Source organism: Erpetoichthys calabaricus, chromosome 11 (genome assembly GCF_900747795.2).
Source record: "Erpetoichthys calabaricus chromosome 11, fErpCal1.3, whole genome shotgun sequence".
Taxonomy (NCBI): domain Eukaryota; kingdom Metazoa; phylum Chordata; class Cladistia; order Polypteriformes; family Polypteridae; genus Erpetoichthys; species Erpetoichthys calabaricus.
In genome coordinates, this window is record NC_041404.2 from 64587931 (window position 1) to 64608336 (window position 20406).

The 20406-nt window shown below is 38.4% G+C and overlaps 2 protein-coding genes across 4 annotated transcripts in view; one reads left to right on the top strand and one right to left on the bottom strand.

Annotated features, from left to right (window-relative positions):
- Positions 1 to 20406, top strand: part of ccdc69 (coiled-coil domain containing 69) — a 51329-nt gene that overhangs the window by 2447 nt on the left and 28476 nt on the right. The window lies entirely within an intron of this gene.
- The window catches only part of zgc:175280 (cationic amino acid transporter 2 family protein), a 90963-nt gene continuing 72471 nt past the window's right edge, over positions 1915 to 20406 (bottom strand). Inside the window, exon 13 of the mRNA XM_028813219.2 lies at positions 1915 to 2570. Coding sequence (XP_028669052.1) covers positions 2551 to 2570 — 20 coding nt within the window. The 3' untranslated portion in view covers positions 1915 to 2550. The remainder of the gene's footprint in view (positions 2571 to 20406) is intronic.

Sequence of the window (20406 nt, forward strand, 5' to 3'; positions counted from 1 at the left end):
GAAAGAAGAATTACACAAGATTATGGTCGGAATATTTTTGACACAGCCGAGTGCTGAATGTCAGTTTAACATTGGCCATACAAATGCCCAGGATGTTAACTTTGGAAGTTGAAAGTTTATTTAGTGCTGTTGACTTGGTGAAGAAATTTGAACAAAATGATAAGACAGCACCAGAAAGTACACGTATATCACTGGATAAGTGTATATCATAAAGCAGAGTAAATATTTCCAAAATCTAATAATTTACATATTTTAATTGGAAAAATACATCCTTGTCAATTTCCTGATTTTCATATGTTGCTTTTCCTCAGCTGTAAATGATAGTGATACTGTTAGACCAGGAAAATAAACATACGATTATGTCACAGCAGTAGATGTATGATAAAATAACATCCACTTTTAGTTTTCACCATATTTAGTAAATACTGAGTAAATTAATTGAGTAAATATTGTAATGAGGGTAAGATCTTCACCTTGGAATATTGACAGATTTACATGTTTTTAGGCATGCCCTGTACAGTGATCACAAAATCACAATTTAAAGCATGATAATAGTTTGAGTGTGTGAGTGGCAATTAATGTTCACTTTTTAAAATACATTTCTTATAAAAACTGCTGAAAATTGAAAGGTGAACACATTTAGTACAGAGAAAGTGTCTGGGTTGTTTGAAATGCTTAACCATACTCAAGGAATGAAAGAAATCATGAAGTTAAGAAGACCCAATATGTGGAACTGGCGATTCCTTGACTATTTAGAGTAGATGTACTTTGTTGCCAAGGGGAAATTAGGACTTTGCAGCAGGCTTGAGAGAGAGAATGAGAAACATAAAAATAAGATATAAATAATGAAACAAACAACAACCCCCCTAAACACATGTAAGAACTTCTGGCTTGGATACTGGAGAACTGCTGCAGTTAGTAACAGGGCTATAGGTGATCAGGCTGTCCAGATGTTCATGTAAAGGCTTTAACATTTGAATAAAGCAGGTCCAGCTTGTTGTGTCCAAACATGCTTTTAGATGTTGGTTCTTGTTCCGGTTAAAAAAAAAAAAAAAAACATCATTCTAGGCAGTAACATGGACAAATTCATTCAATTTATTGTTTTTTATTATAATGTGCTCACATCTCTTTTGTACGTCTCCGGACTCTCTCCTTCTTTTACCACTCTGTCTGATCATATCAGATGAAAACTATCCTGTATTAAATACTATCCATAATATGCTGGTTCCCCACAATAAACAAATGCCACAGTACCAGGAACATAAAAGTTCCTCCAACTTATTTCAAAGTGATTGAACATTCCACATTTATGTAGGCAAGCCAGTTCTGAGCCCTTTCCACCTTACTTTTATCCTTGCTCTGTATTCTTTCCATCTTTGGATGAGCTGCTTTTATAATAAAGTGCATCAGGCAGCGGTGATCGCAGAGCTACCTGCTGAATATGGGAACATTTAATATTTTCTTCTTTACATTCTCTGATGTTATAGACAGAGGTAGCCATCAGATTCTTCCTAACCTCTTCATTCACGCTTTGGTAACTTTCAAATTCCCAATTTGTCCAAAAAACAGTTGATATGGGCTGACCACTCGGGTTTGTGTCTGTGATGACAGCAGCATGTATTCAATTTAAAAAATCATTTAACATTAACAATAACAATTCAGAAGCCACATCTTAACATTATCATTAATAATAATTAAATAAATTGGTTAATAATCTTAAAAAAAAATAGTTGCCTCAAAAAAAGAAGAGAGAGAGTGAGGGAGCACCTGTAAAAAGGCTGCCATTTGAGTGGCGCCCTTAAGCCGCACAACATTGAGCATTTACATGGTTTTTATTTTTGGCAAATGAGCTTTGGTAATGGTTTTCTGTTTATAAATTGGGATTATTGGAATTCCCTGTCTCAGGCAGATGGTTTTGTTGTTTATAAATTGGGATAATTGGAATTTCCTGTCTCAGCCAAGAGGCTGGTATAACATGCCAGCATGGATGGTCTGGCATCCTGGTAGGGTTGAAAAGAAGATTCTTACGTAGATGGGAGGCCAATATTATGGAAGGACTGGGGAAGACAGCCAGTCAAGACTGTATGTTCCCCCAATACACTAGAAGGCAGTGCTCCTGGGCCAGCTCAATTTTGCACATGCCCACAGGGCATACTGGGAACTGTAGTACTATTGAACAGCCTGGTTGGGTTCCATCGGTACTGCCAAGGGAGCGCTCTGGGGAAGGACTATTTGTACTTTGGGAGAATTCCATCTGACACGGAAGTGCTTCCTTCGGGCAATGTCCTGGCACTGGAAGTATTCCTGGATCCAAGATAAAAGAGGCCACCTCTCTTCACTCAGGGAATCCAAACCAGGAGAGGAGAAGAGAGATATTCCACTATGGGCGATTAGGAGGAAGGAAGAGTAGGAAAAGATTTATGTTGTGCTGACTTTGTAGAAGAAGCCTGTTGAACCCCCAGTTTCTGGGTGTAGTGTTGGTTAAGTATCACAGGCACATCATGCGGCATAAGTTGCGGCAGTTACATGGTAAGCGAAGTTAGTCTTCTTTCAATGGCTCTTCTTCCACTCTAAAGGGAACAGAAACTGTGTTAGTTCTGGTGCATCAGTCTTTTCCTACCCCATAAAATAACTGAAACCTTTTCCCATTAAACTCTCCCCACACTCACATGTCTGAATGTATTTATACTGTATATATATATATATATATATATATATATATATATATATATATATATATATTTACATAATAAAACCCCTGTGTGCATCCAGTGTTCGTGTGTGTGTGTCTTCTGGTGAAGTGCGCATGCGCGGGGCACGGAGCGATGCTTCAAAGCAAATGCTTCAAAGGCCGTTTGACGCATCACACAAGACAGAGAGGGCGGGACCTAAAAAATTTTGTGCGGCCGATCCAATCGGATTTTGGTAAATGAGGTAAGACCTAAAGCATGAGGCACAAAAAATCCAATCGGGCACTGAGACGCGGAGACCAGCTTCCCCAAAGAGGTGGGGATTAGTGTTTGTTGTTGTGCAAGTGTTCACTCTGAGGATGTCAGCTTGGCCTGGTAAAGTGTAAAGTGTCAGTCGTTGAAGGGGTTTTCCTAAATATACGAATTTTCATGATATTACAATAGGATGACTTTTAAAAGTAGATTTATTTTCGCGCACATAAAATCCGTTGCTGGGGAGACGCCACACATACAATAATCAGCTGCATGCCAGCATAGATTAAAATACTTGCTAGGGAACTGCACAGTACTTGCTGGAGAGACGCAACAGGCACAATTATCAGCTGCACGCCACACATTACATCAGTTGCTGGGGAGAATCTGCTGATTGCCCACTGTTGTGACAGAAAATTAAACGCATATTACAGACATCAAAGCCAGTATTACTTTCAGAGAAAATTACAGACATTTTACGGAACTACAAACCAGTATTACTGCGAGAGAAAATACACAATACAATGACGCATATTACAGCCACATACAAGCCAGTAAATATACAGCCATTTAATATAGACTGTTCCTACTAATGTTTATTTATGCACTGCTGTTCTAGCGCCCGTTATTGTAATGGGCTTAATGTCTAGTATATATATAATATATTATATTTATTAGCAATACAGTTATGCTTCATGTAATCTTAAATTGAACGGTACCAGTCAAAATTACTACATGTTTAATTTCTAAAGCTAATGTACTAATGTGCAGCAGGTACCCCCAGAGCTTGTCTGAACCACATTAGGCTCAGGTAGGGAGGGAATCATTTCTGGATTAGATGTTGGTCCATTGCAATATACAGTACTGTGAATGTCCAATTTGAAGAAGGCAGAGATGATCCCATACGCACATCTTTGGGGTGTGAGAGGATGCTGAAGAAAACACATACTCATGCAGGACAATATGTGTTTTAGAGTGTGAAGGAAGGTCCCTAGAGCTGTGAGATAATAAAAGAAGTACATTTTTTAGCATGGTTGCAAATTCCACTGCTAAAAGTTAAATTAAATCTAATCATGTTTTTTGTAACCCCTCATATCCGGTTCATCAGTGTAAGTAGTTTATAAAATAAATAGTTAATACCAATAAATTCTATGTATTGAAGATCTGATGCATGTAATCCAACTTATGTTCAACCTCTGACCTTTCATTGCCTCCTAGAGTTAACCTTATAATTTCTTTTTTGAGACAACATCATGGTAAAGATTGAGTTAGTACAATTAAGAACAACATGTAAAGAACATGCAAACTCTATACACCAAATGGCTGAAACATAAGAACTTTGAATTAGTGACTGTCTGACTACTAGTTTTTTTGTTAAACAGCATAAGGCTGGCAAACGTTTGAAACAACATTTCCCTGTAAAACATTTTCTTTTTTGCATTAGGACATCATTGCTGGGACAGTTTATTAGGTGTGAATGTTTCTCTTTGACTTCTTCACCACAAAAAGGAGGGAACTCACACATACCAGCTTTCGTGTTTTTATACAAATTTAGCACCTACAGCCAAAGTCTGAGACTCATGTCATGTTTCAGTGATGGGTGATAATCAAAATATGCTCCACGGTAACATTGTGATTGCGATTCAATTTTGCGGTTGAAGCTTTACTGGTACAAGATCTGCTTTCTTTATTTAAAGTTATTGTAGCAAATTCTAAATGATGAAATTTTTTACCACTGGCTTTCACTGTCTAGTCTTAACTAAAATATACACATGAATGTAAATGCTTCATGAACATTAAAAGAATGGCTCCACCCTTTATCTTGCCAAGATTGATTAATTGAAATTATGACAGTGAGCTGATGATACAAAACTATATGAGAACTTGCTGTTATGAACTACTAAATTAATTTCAATTTGATTCTATTGCACCAGTCCATGTGCAGTTTATAAGCAAATCCTTTGAAATTATTATGAAGGTAAAAGCTTTTCATAAGGTGGAGGTCTGTCTTAGTTTTAATTAAGCAGGAGGATAGTAGAGACCCTCAGAAGAAAGACTTTGTTGCCCATGGTTGAATGATGTTCAGAAATAAACAAATGAATGAAAAGATTCAGTGCAAAGGAATTTAAAGTTAATAATTCAGTTCTCTGATAGACTACAGAGGTTGTGAAAATTCAGATGTGGACAGAGGCATGTCAGCTTATCATACTTTATGTACTGTAATAAATAGATGTGTCAGCTTGTTTCTTTTTACTTGTATTGAATTAAAAAAGACTACTGTAGTATAGCTTGGTGGCATATGCCTACTGTACTTCAGATATCTGAAAAGGCTGACAACTCAGCTGTTGTCCTCCTGCCTAGAAATGACTGACAGAATGGTTGCAGTTTTTCCATGGACCAGGCCATGTGCAAATCCAGCAAGCGGCCAGAGACAAACAGCATGTTGTTTAAGGTCAAGGATCATTACATTATAATTGAAGCTGTTCTAGTGTTCCCTTGTGCTTCTATTAAATGCATTTTAAAATCAATAGTCTGTTGGTGGAAGCTCATTTCAGATCACTATTGATTCTCTTTCAAACTGATAGCTGATTGCTAATTTAGTTTTCAGTGCTATTACTGTGTTGCCCACAAGTGGTCACTGCCAGTGTTAAATTGTGTGTTATTCACTTAAAGCATAGTCAACCAACAAATTTATGGGCAGAAATAAGGCCCAAATCATAGTCAACTATTCATCCTTTTCTGACCTTTCTACTACGATAGCTTCGGGTACCAGCTAGAATCCAAACATGAATGGCAGGCCCACCAATGGTAGAGGACATTGCATACTCTCCAATGGGAAGAACAGAACATACGATATTTGACAAATGAGAGGCAACCATTCTGTTTAGCTAATACCTAAGCTGTCCCAATATCTCATCCAGACACTTCTTAGAATGCATCAAATTTTCTGCGTCAACTACATGTTTCAGTAGTTTGTTTCGGATTCCCACAATTCTTTGTGTAACAAAATATTTCCTGTCTTTAGTCCTAAATGCACATTGCCTTAATTTTGACTGTTAAGTTGAAAGAATTCACCTGTATCTACTTTTCCAATTACTTTTGAGAATTTTGAAGACCTGGATTAGGTCCCAACTCAGTCTTCTCTCCTCCTCATTTTTAATTTTCTGAGTCTATTGGAGTAGGACATGTCCTTATGTCCTGGAATACACTTGGTTGCTCTCCTCTGCTCAGCTTCAAGTGCTGCTATCTTTCTTTCACTGTGATTATTGTCATAAAATGTGGAGGCAACTTGGCCAGTAATCAGCCCAAATCCCATCTTCAGGGTTTCCCTCTGCACCACTGTGCTATTTTCATAAACACATGCCATGAAATAATTTATTCCGTAATTGCTTTCATCATTTTAAAACAAATTAGATTTGGCAGTTAGAAAAAAACATTTTTTTAATTTTAGTTGTCTTCTTCATTTACAATATTAATCAAAAAAGACTCATCAAACCATGTCTTAACCTGGCAATGATGGCAAAACAGAAGCCAACCACAGACACAGTAGCAGTTCGTCAAAAATCACATTTATACCCACATTCATACTCACCTATGTAGGGTCAGCTGATAGCCTTAAACTAACCCATCATGCATATATGTGAAATATGAGAAGAAAATCAGAGTACCCAAGGATAAAACCTGTGCAGACACAGGGAGCACGTGCAAAATCGACGCACACATATGAAGACCCAGGAGTGGAATTCAGACCCATGAAGATAATGTGCCCTGTATTGCAACTCCTTGGAAACATTTTCATGTTTTTTTGTCAATATATAACCTTTGTTAAAATTTATGACCGTGAACATTGAATCCGTTCACATATAGTGACTGGAATCAATACAAATTGGTTTCTGTTCCTAGCAGGACAGAAGAGATTTGTTTTTGTTTGTTTGGGTGTCAGGGTGGTATTTGTTTGTTTGGCTTTTAATGATTCAAAGCTGTAAATACATTTTTTCACGTTTTTTTAATTCTCTACTCTATTGCTGGAACACATCTACAGTATATCTTTGACCCTAACACTGCTCACATATACAAACACCTCAACAGAAACAGGACAAGGTCTTATACAATCACTCACTTAAATAACAGTTATAACAACATTTATTTGTATAGCACATTTTCAGACAAGATACGTAGTTCAAAGTGCTTTATAAGAAGACAAGTAAGCCTGCGATTCGCCGCGATTTGAAGATTGGTTATTGTCAGCGATAGATAGATAGATAGATAGATAGATAGATAGATAGATAGATAGATAGATAGATAGATAGATAGATAGATAGATAGATAGATAGATAGATAGATAGATAGATAGATAGATGTTGAAAGTGAGACATTTTACTATTTCATGAAAAATGTTAGCTCTTTTTGAATTTGACGGCAGCAGCACATCTCAAAAAAGTTAGGACAAGTAAGTGGTACTTAAAAGAAGCAGCTGGAGGAACATTTTGCAACTAATTAGATTAACTGGCAACAGGTCAGTAACATGATTGGGTATAAAAAGAGCATCTTAGAGAGGCAGAGTCTCTCAGAAGTAAAGAAGGGCAGAGGTTCACCAATTTGCAAAAAAATAGTGTCTACAAATTGTAGAACAATTTCAGAATAATGATTCTTAATGTAAAATTGCAAAAACTTGAATATCTCATCATCTGCAGTACATAATATTATGAAAAGATTCAGAGAATCTGGAGAAATCTCTGTGCGTAAGGGACAAGGCCAAAAATCAGCATTGGATTCCTGTGATCTTCAGGCCCGATTCTGTCATGTAAATCACTACATGGGCTCAGGAAGACTTCCAGAAATCATTGTCTGTGAACACAGTTCGCTGTGCCATTCACAAATGCAGGTTAAAGCTCTGTCATGCAAAGAAGCCATATTTGAACATGATCCAGAAATACCATTGTCTTCTCTGGGCCAAATTTCATTTAAAATGGACTGAGGCAAAGTGAAAAATTGCTCTGTGTTCACACAAATCAAAATGTAAATTTTTTTTGGAAAACATGGCTGCCACGTTCTCTGGACTGAAAAAGAGAGGGACCATTGGGCTTATTATAAGCACTCAGTTCAAATGCATGCATCTCTGATGATATGAGGATGCCTTAGTGCACATCTGGGAAAGCACCATCAATGCTGAAAGGTATATACAGGTTACGTAGTAACATATGCTTCCAACCAGATGACATCATTTTAAGGGAAGGCTTGGCATATGTCAACATGACAATGCTAAACCACTTACTGCCATCTATTACAACAGTATGGCTTTGTAATAGAAGAGTCCGGGTGCTTGCCTGCAGTCCAGGCCTTTCACTATCTGAAAACATTTGGCACATAATGAAACAAATAATATGACAAAGAAGACCCAGCTAGAATCCTACTTCAGACAAGAATGGGACAACATTCCTCTTCCAAACTTCTAGCAACTGGTCTCCTCAATTCCCAGACATTTACAGACTGTTGTTAAAAGAAAGGGGGATGCTACACAGTGGTAAAGATGGCCCTGTCCCAACTTTTTTGAGACTTTTTTGCTGCCATCAAATTCAAAATGACCTTATTCTTTTCTTAAAATGGTATGATTTCTCAATTTAAACATTTGATATGTTTTCTATGTCATATTATGAATAGCATATGGGTTTATGAGATTTGCAAATCATTGCGTTCTTTTTTTATTTACATTTTACACAGCATCCCATCTTTTTTGGAATAAGAGTTGTAGATAGCAATATATTGCCAAAGGTATTGGGACGCCTGCCTTTACACACACTTACGTACACATGAACTTTAATGACATGCCAATCTTAATACATGGGCTTTAATATGGAGTTGGCCCACCCTTTGCAGCTATAATAGCTTCAACTCTTCAGGGAAGGCTTTTCACACGATGTAGGAGTGTGTTTATGGGATTTTTGGACCATTCTTCCAGGAGAGCATTTGTAAGGTCAGGCACTGATTTTGGACGAGAAGGCCTGGCTCGCGGTCTCTGCTCTAATTCACCCCAAAGGTGTTCTGTCAGGTTGAGGCTCTGTGCAGGCCAGTCAAGTTCCTCCCCACCAAACTCGCTCATCCATTTCTTTATAGATCTTGCTTTGTGCACTGGTACACAGCCATTTTGGAACAGGAAGGGGCCATCCCCAAACTGTTCTCAGAAAGTTAGGAGCATGAAGTTGTCCAAAATGGCTTCGTATGCTGAAGCATTAAGAATTCCTTTCACTGGAACTAAGGGACCAAACCCAACCCCTGAAACACAACCCCATAATCCTCCCTCCACCAAACTTTATACTTGACACAATGCAGTCAGGCATTGTACAAACATCAAGAATTATCTATAAGTAAATTAGCAAAGTCTAAGAAAATACTTCCAACACACATTTACATAGATGTAAGCTTCACCGTCATATGGCATCTTATTAATCAACTTTTTCCTGTTTTGAATAGAATTAATCTGCTTGGTAACTAAATAAAGTGCACCAATGTACAGCTAGCAAGGGTTTACGTGAAAAAAATGTGCAGAGTGCAGTATATGCATAAGTGAATTGATAGACAAATTAGTCACATTTTAAATACGGCAAATAAGGGAAGTGAGGATTTAAAATAAAAGGTTATAAAGCACTTAAATTAGGACTACAGTGGGACATACCTGTTTTCTGTTCTCCCTATCTTTACACAGTATACAGTTTATTTGTATTTATGGTTTAAATTCACTTAAAAGTACAATAATGTGTTCCTGAAGTACATGCTATAGTTGTTGACAAGGAGGGTATTACCCGGCTGTTGTGTATCAGAAGTAGCTGAATAAAATGGTAAAAGGTCAGCTTTTATTAGAAAGGCAGTGACTTTAGCTTTTCAACAGGTGCACTACATCATTATGGTATGAAACTCCTCCAAATGGTGGCAGGGTGCCAGGTCCTTCTGCACTGTTTTGTTTTCTCATCAGCACTCCTTAAATGTGCTTGTCCACGTTCAAACTGTACAGTAATGCACATGGTAAGATGATCAGTGGGTTGGAACTGTTAGGAAAAGAGATAATAGTATTTACAAGTAAAAATATTTTTACATTACATTTTCAGATGAAAGAGACAAACTATCTAGAATGCCTAGGATTAATGAAGAGTTGTGAAAGAAGCAGATCATATGTTCTGGAGGAACATGATCAGCTGATTGATTTCAACATTTTAGTCAGGATAGGAAGGGTTTGTCATACATAATCATGTCAGTGTTAAGCTTCCAAAAATGGCCTTTTTTAGTATTAAATGCTTTATTAATTTGGAATACTGAGTGTCATAATAAAGATTTTGTAAAATGAGCTGCTTTATGACAATACAGTACAACATTCTGGACTGAACTACATCTGTTGCAAAAAAGATCTTTGAGACATGTCTACCCTTCATTAAAAACATCTTTATTATGCATTGCTTCTGCAAATCCTACAGCATTGTGGAGGACTGCTCCCGTCCTTCCCATGGTCTCTTTTCCCCACTTCCATCAGTAGGTACTGCAACTTCCAAACCAGTTCTGCCAGGTTCTGCAACAGCTCATTTGCTGTCCAGACTTTGAACTCTTTGCTGCCCTTTTGTTCCCTCGAGATTTGCTCCTAGTAGTTTATTTGTATGCAGTACATTTGTTACTACAATTGTTTATTATTATTAGTTGCTGTTTTTATTCATTTATTACTATTTCAATTTATTAATATCTGTTCATAACCTATTATTTATTTATCTGCTTTCTAGTGTAATATAGTTCTTTACTTGTCTTCCACTTGCCTTAGTTTATGTATATGCTGCACTGTGGTCATTGGGATTTTATTTCGCACTAAGGTATGCTGTCAAACTGTATATGGATTGTACGACAACTTGACTTGGCTTGACTTACATGTTGGTTGGACGTGCTAATTTGAATTTCACTGGACTCTGTACACATGACATTGCTACTTACTAGGACTACTAGTATAACTTGTGCTACTACTAAATTATTTTGTACAGGAATTCCCTTGAGGCTCGCTTTGCCTATAGAATTCTAAAGTGACACTATTTAAGCATGTAATTATTCTCCTTCACCCAGTATGAGAGATAGTGAATGTGTGTGTTTGTGTTTTGGTCGTCCTGTCCTCAACTGACACAGTGATGTCATTTTAAAAGTGAACTAGGAAAGTGGAGTTTTCTTTAATATACAGTATCTGCAGTCTGGGAGGATTGCAGTCAGTCTGAAGACTTGATTAAGTAAATCATGGACATACCTTTATGTTTTGAATAATGCAAATACTTTATAACTACGAAAGGGATAGTATGTTTCTGTTGCTGTGTTTAAACATTTTAATTTAATTTTAAATGACTTTTCTATGCTTAAAAATTGAAAACAAGTTGAAAAGATAAGTTTCTAATGAGTAAGTAGATTATTGTAAAATGTCATCAAGCATGGGCGGAATGGTGGCGCAGTGGTTAGTGCTGCTGCCTCGCAGTAAGAAGACCTGGGTTCGCTTCCCGGGTCCTCTCTGCGTGGGTTTCCTCCGGGTGCTCCGTTTTCCTCCCATAGTCCAAATACATGCAGGTTTGATGTATTGACGATCCTAAATTGTGCTTGGTGTGTGTGCCCTGCGGTGGGCTGACACCCTGCCCGGGGTTTGTTTCCTGCCTTGCGCCCTGTGTTGGCTGGGATTGGCTCCAGCAGACCCCCATGACCCTGTAGTTAGGATATAGCGGGTTGGATAATGGATGGATGGTTCATCAAGCATCTTAATGTATTCAGTAGGTTGAATTGTACAGTATTTCTGCTTGCTGTCTATGGTGATTGCTGCCTTGTTCCAAATTCCAAAAAGATATCCTTATTATCCTGTATTGCAACAGTTGTTTTAAGAAAAAAAATGTTGCTGAATGGTTCAGTAAATATAATTTTTCAAAGAACAGAATTTGCAGCAGAACATTAAAGTAAAATAAGTAACAATTTGCAGTGAACTTTGCAGAACTTCATAAAAGCGAAAGCATTTTACGACACAGCAGTTATTTTGCAAGTCCTTGCATGTATCACCACAATGGAAGAAAGACCAACCTGTCCAGGCTAAGTTGTAGCTCTGCCTGACTCTACCTTTCCTCCCTTTTTTGTTCTTCGCCTCTTTAAGTTTTCTTTTATTTGTTCATTGTTTTCAGCTAAGCAGGGGCTGTGTGGGGGATTGGGGATTCCAGTTACTGACACTTCCTTGATCTGATAAAAGGGCTGCTCAGTCCTCAAGGCCTTAGTTGTGGCATTGAGGTTCCTCCTTTAGAGTCTTATCCTTTGTATTCGTTGCCTTTTTTCTTTTCTGCTCTTGGTACATATTGGATTTTGATAGCTCTGATATTCAGAGACCTCTGCCATTCTTCTAAAATATTTTGAATTCAGTATATTTTGAATTCAGACTTGGATTCAGTCTCTTGTGAATTTTGATTATTTATTATTACAGTATGTTTTCTTTTTCTTTATTGTTTTGATTCAGTTGCTATTTAGTTTCAATTCTCCATTCCATTGTGTTCATTTTTTCTAAGATAGAAATATTTATTTTTGTCTTGTTAATCAGTTATATTTTGTTGATGAATGTAATAATAATTATTTGTTGTTATTAATTATTTATCACAGTCAGGGCAGCTGATGGAACGGTCCTTACGGATGACACTGCTCTTGTGACCCGCTGGGCTGGCTACTTTGAGCAGTTGTTCAAAGCTGATCCTCCGGGTAGGACGTTGGATATCTCTGAGTCCACGGTTCTTGAGACTGATCTTCCAATTAGCTGTGAACTGCCTAATCTTATGGAGATTGCACAGGCGGTGAACCAACTGAGGGTAGGGAAGGCTGCAGAGATCTGTGGTATCTGAGGTGAGCTTCTTCAGGCTGTTGGTAAGGCTGTCTTCCTTGCAATGCAAGCAATCCTTGCTTCCATTTGGGAGACTGGCATCATCCCAGCTGATTGGGAAATGGGCCTTGTTGTCCCTGTCTGGAAAGGGAAGGGTAATCACCTGGATTGCAGCAACTACAGGGGGATAACACTTCTCTCAGTGCCAGGTAAGGTCCTTGCTAGGGTTGTCCTCAATTGGATCCGTGATCACTTGCTCACCTACCAGCGACCGGAACAGTCTGGTTTTACACATAAGAAGTCTACCATTGACTACATCCTGTCACTGAGGGTTCTCATGGAGCACAAACGCGAATATCGGCAGAGTTTCTTTGCAGCCTTTGTCAATTTGCAACTCAGTTGATCGAGCTCCTACTCTGTTCAATGCTTGTATGGACCGGGTATTGGGCAAGGTTTTGGGGTCCAGTGACTGTGGGGCATCTGTTGGTGAAAAAAGATTCACGGATCTTGGCTTTGCTGACGATGCTGTGATCTTCGCGGAGTCAATGGAGGCTCTGATCAGGGCGCTCGAGAGACTGAGCGAGGAGTCTGAGTGTCTGGGCTTGCGAGTGTCCTGGATAAAAACCAAGATCCAGGCCTTTAATGACCTCTTGGGCACAGCCATCAGCAGTGTGTCTGTTTGCAGAGAGAGTGTTGACCTTGTCGAGAGGTTTACTTACCTTGGCAGTGACATTGATGAGAATAATGAGACTATTATGAAAATACTTCATTGTTCTACATTGATTTATTTTATGTTGTGTCTTCACTGCTGGATTAAGCATGCTATGCTTCCTTGCGGTGGACAGTGTCATTATTTGCAGTCTTGCATCATATTTTCCTCTTTTATTAGAGACTTTCTGACATATTTATTTAGGTAGTTTTCTTTCTTTAATAATGTAAGATCAACAAATATCTGTTGTAATGTTTTGCATTTGCATGTGGAGAAAAAGAAGACTCATTTCTTGTTGGGTGCACTCAAGTAATCAGTGCTGCTGAGTGCTTAGATTTTATCATTTGGAATTTTAATAATGCTGTTGATGGCACTTAGGCTGAAGTTTTATCACAAGTGGAGTTTTATCGCAGTTTGTTATTATTACTTTTAAATGCCATTCCAATTGCTCATGGCTGAAATTAGAAATTTAAATATATATAAACACTCTAAAATATAGGTATAAATTTAGCTTGTAATTGAAAGGGGTTACAGCCCTTCCATAAAATAAAAATTTATTGAAAAAAAGCCACTACAAGAGCAATAATTAATTTTTAGACTTCAGCTACTGTTTCCACTGCAGAATTACAAGGTCACGTACAAGAAAAACAAGTTTGAAAATGTACTTGTGGTGTAACATTTAGGTGCGTTTGAGGACCATGCAGACACTGCAGTCCTCAGTGGACTGAGTTCAGTAAATGGGTTCAAGAATCTTCTCAGTCTATCTCACCTGGATTGGGCAAAAGGCTGAAAACAGGCCCAGACAGACTAATCCATCAGTGAGACCACTCTCACACACACATGAACACTTTACAGTTGTTCATTAACATAACCTAAATTAAAAAAAAAAGCTTGAAACTTATACCTTATTTCTTCTTTGCTTGAGCTTACCTATTTTCATGAAATGGTACTTGTAGAGTTATTAATTTATGACAAATGTTAAGGAATAACATTAAGTAAAAGGCAAACATTTTTGGAACGATTGACTATTGGGGATATCTGGTGAATGTGGCACTCTGATGGTAAATTATAGGCTGACCAGGTTTTCAGAGTCCCAAAAAGAAGACTTATGTAGCATGTATGCCTACACATAAAGCCCATCTCATTTGTTTAATGCCTGCTTTATCTCATCATCATCAGAAAGAGATCAGGGCATGGGGAAATAAAACACACTTTCACAAATGAATACATATGATTCTACACCAGGGGTCCTCAATCACAGTCCTGGAGGGCCACAGTGGCTGCAGATTTTCGCTAAAACCCAATTGCTTAATAAGAAGCAATTCTTGCTCAAGTAACATTTCTGCTTCATCTGTAGTTGTCTTGCTCATTAAGATTTTGAACCCTTATTGCTTATTTTAGTCTTAAACAGCTGTATTCTTGGTTTTTAATTGCTCCTAATTAGCAATTACTAATGGCAAATAACTAATAATGCAAATGACAAAGGAGACAGCATTTCTCCCTTTAGCTTGTTACCGTTTACACCTGTATGTATTTATCATGCACTATTGGGTTTAATTACTTGGAAGGAAAGTAAAGAGAAAAAAGTGAAGGACTAAGAATCACTCATCCATTTTAGCCTTCAAATCATTTGGACAATATCTTTAGAAAGGGGAAGAAAATCTAGGATATGAGAATTACCTGACATAGCAGAGTTAAAGCACTAACAAGCCATGAAATTAAAATATTGGCAAGAATTGCCTTCTAATTAAGCAACCAGGTTAGAACAAAAACCTGCAGCCACTGCAGCCCTCCAGGACTGTGAATGAGGACCCCTGTTCTACACAATGGTTGATGTAGAAACACATTAATGCCAGTATGCTCTTATTTTGTCTGGTTCTTGTGTCTTCGTCATGAAGTTGTTCAAATTTAACATAATTTCTTAATCAACCTTCCCACCTGGCAGTTTTGACCACGCTATTTATTATATGTATATTACTTCGAACAGATGGTGGAGGGGCAGGCGTATGTGCTTCATTCTTGGTGCGTCATACATACTGTTCTAAATATTGTTTTGACATTGCAATGTTTTAGTAGATGGACAGCCTGTTAAATCTGGAACATTTTGGTATTCTTCAGTTATTTATTGGGCTGCACAGCCTTAAATCGGGACTGTTTCTGTTACTGTGACATCCAGTCCTCCTAGTAAATTGAGTGAAATAGTGAACCATTGTAATGGTGCTGTGAGGTTGGTTTAGTGTAATGTTAATATGGATTAAATGTTTATTTACTCTTGTGCGTAACAGCACAAGGTACTTCATTCATATCTACATAACCTTTTGTTTTTCATTGGTAGCATTGGTTAGGAAGATCATTTAACGTACCTGTTATAACTTAACACATCGGAAGAACTGTGGTGCTGGTGCACTACATTTTTTCTGCTTGCGCTCAAACTGCTGAAAAAAACTTCATAAAGCAAAAACAATTTGCTGATACAGCAGTTTCAAGATGCTTAATTAACTTGTACTGGGGATCTGTTTGCTGTCAGCAGCAGCTATCATAGGTGAAACAGAGGAAAATATACAAAGTATACAAGTTTATGTCACTGCTGTCAAAGTAAAATTGAAAGAGTGAAGAAATTCATAGTTGAAGTCACATAGAATGATTCTTTGTTTTAAGACAGATGAGTTTGCAGATTCGCCAATTTTTTTCAATAGGCGAGTTTGTGATGTTAAAATTGTGTACAAGTGTGACTAGTTCAGGATAAGTTAAGGAAAACTGAATTGCCTTGACAAATTTCCTTAAACAATAAGTGTGCCACATTTTAACAAAATTCTTCTATGGGAGGCAGAGTTGTTTCATATAGACCAACAAACAGACAGACAAGACTATCACAATAGGTGGTTCATGCATTATATGTGAATGCACCTAAAAAATGACAAGCAAAAAGTACATGATCAAAGAAGACAGTATATTGTAAACATTCAATTTCACAAAATGTACTTATACCACACACCTCACTGATATTACATGCAATATATAATACGTAATATGATGTTTGCCAAGGTAGATCTAAAAAAGGTACATAAATGTATAAGCACATGAAAACAAATGTTTATTGGCAGATAGCAGATCCAATAGCAGCTCGGTGAAGACATAACCTTCTAAAGCTGCAGTAGATCATCATCATGTTCTTTTTCACTCTGGTTTCCCTGCCAAAGCTATGGTAGTGCTGGGCTTAATAGGTGCCCGCAACAGTTGCCTCCAGACCTTCTTGGAGAATAGTCAAGCACTCCAATAATATAATACCTCCAAGTGTGTAATACGCCATGCCTTGTACACCTCCCAAAGAAAGCACCCAGTGAGGATTCAAATTACAATATTGTCCTCATTTGACTTACTTGCTCATCATTTCCCAGCCTGTCATTTGGAAACAGTCATTCAGAGCCATTTCAGCCTCCAAGCTTAACTTCCTCACTATTCTGGTGGTAACAGTTTGCCATCTAATAACAGGCTTGTAGAGGGGAAGCCGCAAAAATCAGCAAGGCAGTGTGGTGTAGTGGTTAAGGCTTTGGACCTCACACCCTGAGGTTGTAGATTAAAATCCAGTTACAGACACTGTGTGACCATGACCAAGTCACTTGACCTGCCTGTGCTCCAATTGGAAAAACAAAAGACATGTAACCAGTTCTAACATAAATGTTGTGAGTTGCCTTGGTTGATAAGCTGATGTCAGATTTGCCTAAAGGAGCAAGTAGATTACACGTAAAGGTGTCTTTAACATTTAAATACAGCAGATCCAGCTTGTTATTTCCTCGAGTGAAAAAGTCACAAACTGATAGAAATTTGTCAGCATTTTTTCTAAAGTCACATGGTTGAAGTCATGAATCATTTCCATTGCCAGACCCCATTTGTAGAGGGAGGAATATAAACATTAATAAGGATGATGTAATGAATCTGCCTGGACAAATTCTGACAGCCAGAATTTCAATATCTTATTTATAAACTGTATTTTTAACTGTGATATGCTCCCTTTTACACCATTCCTCATTCATGTAGATGACCAGTCCTCCTCCTGTGTTTTTTCCACACTGCACCATTTCTCTGTCTGCTTGAATAAAATGAAATCCGTCTAGCATTAAAACAGTGTTAGGTATAAGATGGTTTAAGCCAGCTCTCCATACACCACAAAATACCACTACACTTGTATGCTCCATGGTGTGCTATAAGAACAGACTGTTCATCCATCTTATTTGACAGTGATTGAACATTTCCTGTTACAATAGATGGTAGACCAGTTCTAAAAACTTTTTGCTTTACTTTTACACTTGCGCTGGCACACTGCCGTCTTTGTAAACAGCTCCTTCAGTTAAGAGCAACTAAGTTGTTTAGGCGCTCGCATTGCAAGTAGCTGATTAAGGGAGTATTTAATACACCCGCTTTCATTTTCTCATTGCATCTTACTCATTCAGGTGTTGATAACGGGCGGGCGAAGAACTTGGATGGAGTTGTGAAGTGTAGTCATGACAAGCTGGCCCCCGAGTTGTGCGCATTTCAGTTCATTGGTAAATTTAAAATCCTTTTATCTGATATCTAGTGGCTACTATTGGTGACAAGCTTGGAGCCAGATCAATTCTAATTTTAAATAAGACTAGTATCTAGTAAATAAGTTCAGAAAAAAAGAAAGAAAAACCGTGAGAATTATGTACCTTCTGTAAAAAGGCTGCTGCTTGCACAGTGCCCAAAAGTGGGCAGATATAGTATTTGTCTGTTGAGAAATTAATATTTTTCACTGAAGTATATTGTTGCATAAGTTATTCAGGTTGTAATCCACTTCCATTATACCTTCATTGAGGAAGAACACAATTAATGTACAAAGTTGTATGCAAACTTAATCATCAGACAATAGAAAAGGTAAAGCCATAGTCAAAGGTCAATTAACAAAAGTCTTGGCAGAAAATTTTAGATTGAATTAGAAGAAAAGCCCTAACCTCTCGCCAGAACACACAATACTCCTGGCTGATGCATTGGGGGCTCTTACATATTCCCTGTAAGTGTCAGATCTATTGATTTTGAATAAGCAAACCAATCCACCCAAGTTGACATTAAAATAATTATAATATTCAGAAAATCCTGCAGTTTTTCTGCTCTAAGTGTTTAGAATGCAATACGGTAAACACAAATTAGAACATTAGGAAAAATTTCTAATCAGAGGATTTGCAATGAATTCGCAACTCCGGGCCCAGCTTTAATGTCTTTGGACTTTTTTCTTTCAGGAAGAAGTTTGAACCTTCTTCTGAACAGTAATTAATTTTTTGTTTATTATTTCACTGTGTTGCATGTATGTACTTTCTCGTGGAATGGGAAGGGCTTCTTTAAAGCTTGTTTTGGATGGTAGCTGCAACTTATGGATAATTAAGCATGCAAATTAGCATCTGGCCTTGCATTATCAGTGTTATATACCAGGTGGAAGTACTCCTAATATTCTCATTATGGTCAGCTAATGTACCCCTCAAATTAGAAAACTGGCAATTTTTTTTTTTTTTTTTTTTAATATCGCATCCAGGGCGGAATGCTGGAGTACTGATCCGGTCATGCCACCATGGGAACAATCTTACAGTAGCATGCATGAAAGTTCTGTGCATGACTACTGCAGCTCTGTGATGTCACACTGGCCTTGCAAAGCACCATTGGGCACTGGGAAAAAAATGTTCATCTAAGCCAGCAGAGAAGCATATTTCCAGGAAAATATTCAGTGAACAAGGTTACCAGTAAATCCACGTTACTAACCAAGAATGTTAAACCGGATGGACGCAGGGACATCCAGCCATGGTCCGTGGACGCAAAAGACGTACTGCGCAGGCGCTCCAAGAAATGAGGCGCCACGACCACAGAAAAAAGGAGTCAGCACAGAAAAAAGGAGTCAAAGAAATGAGGCGCCGCGACCACAGAAAAAAGGAGTCAGCACAGAAAAAAGGAGTCAAACGCTGGCGACGCACACAGCGTCACACATTGCACACAAAACTAGCACACAAAAAAAAAGAAGCCGCTCGCGCCCCACAAATCCCACACCCACCTCCAAGCACCCCCAGACACAAGCAACGGACGGGACACACACAAAGAGGAGGATTCAACAAGCCCCTGGCACACAAAAAAAAAGAAGCCGCTCGCGCCCCACCAATCCCACCACCCCCTCCAAGCAACGTCCCCCCCCCCCCCCCTCAGACGCCGGCAAAGCACACAGCGCCACACGAATCCCATTGCACACGAAACGGGACGCACACAAAGAGGAGGATTCAACAAGCTCCTAGCACACCAAAAAAAAGAAGCCGTGACCGCCACACAAAGCCCATTAGACACGAAACGGGACAGACTACGGACATGGCACACGAAACGTTCACAAAAACGACAATTCAGACCCACAAACACACTAACATCAATAAGAAGTGACAACCAAAGCCCCATTTCTGAAGGAACCGTCCGTATTAAACATACGTCATCTCAACACCTTCACACTATGCAGCATAGGTGGATCTCCTTACAATGAAGCACTATTAACCGTTCAACTGCAGAAAAGGCTCCATATTAACAGTGAGTGCGATCCTCCTTATTACTTATCCATATTTCTCACGCTGAAGAACAAACAAGTCATGAATACACGATCACAGGTACAAAACGATACGGCTCGGATAACAGGACCAAACACACGAACCCGCATGAAAAAACAAAATACACGGCGGCGCATACAACGCGCTTCTGAAACTCCGGAAGAAAAAATGTCTCGGCTCCAAAAACGCAAAGCTCAACTAACCCAGTTACAGAGACGAGCCCAAATGGACAGACACAATGAACGTAGACGCATGCAGCGCGCGTCTCAAAGTGCTGCATCGAAACAGGCACGAGTTCAAACCGAAAGACCT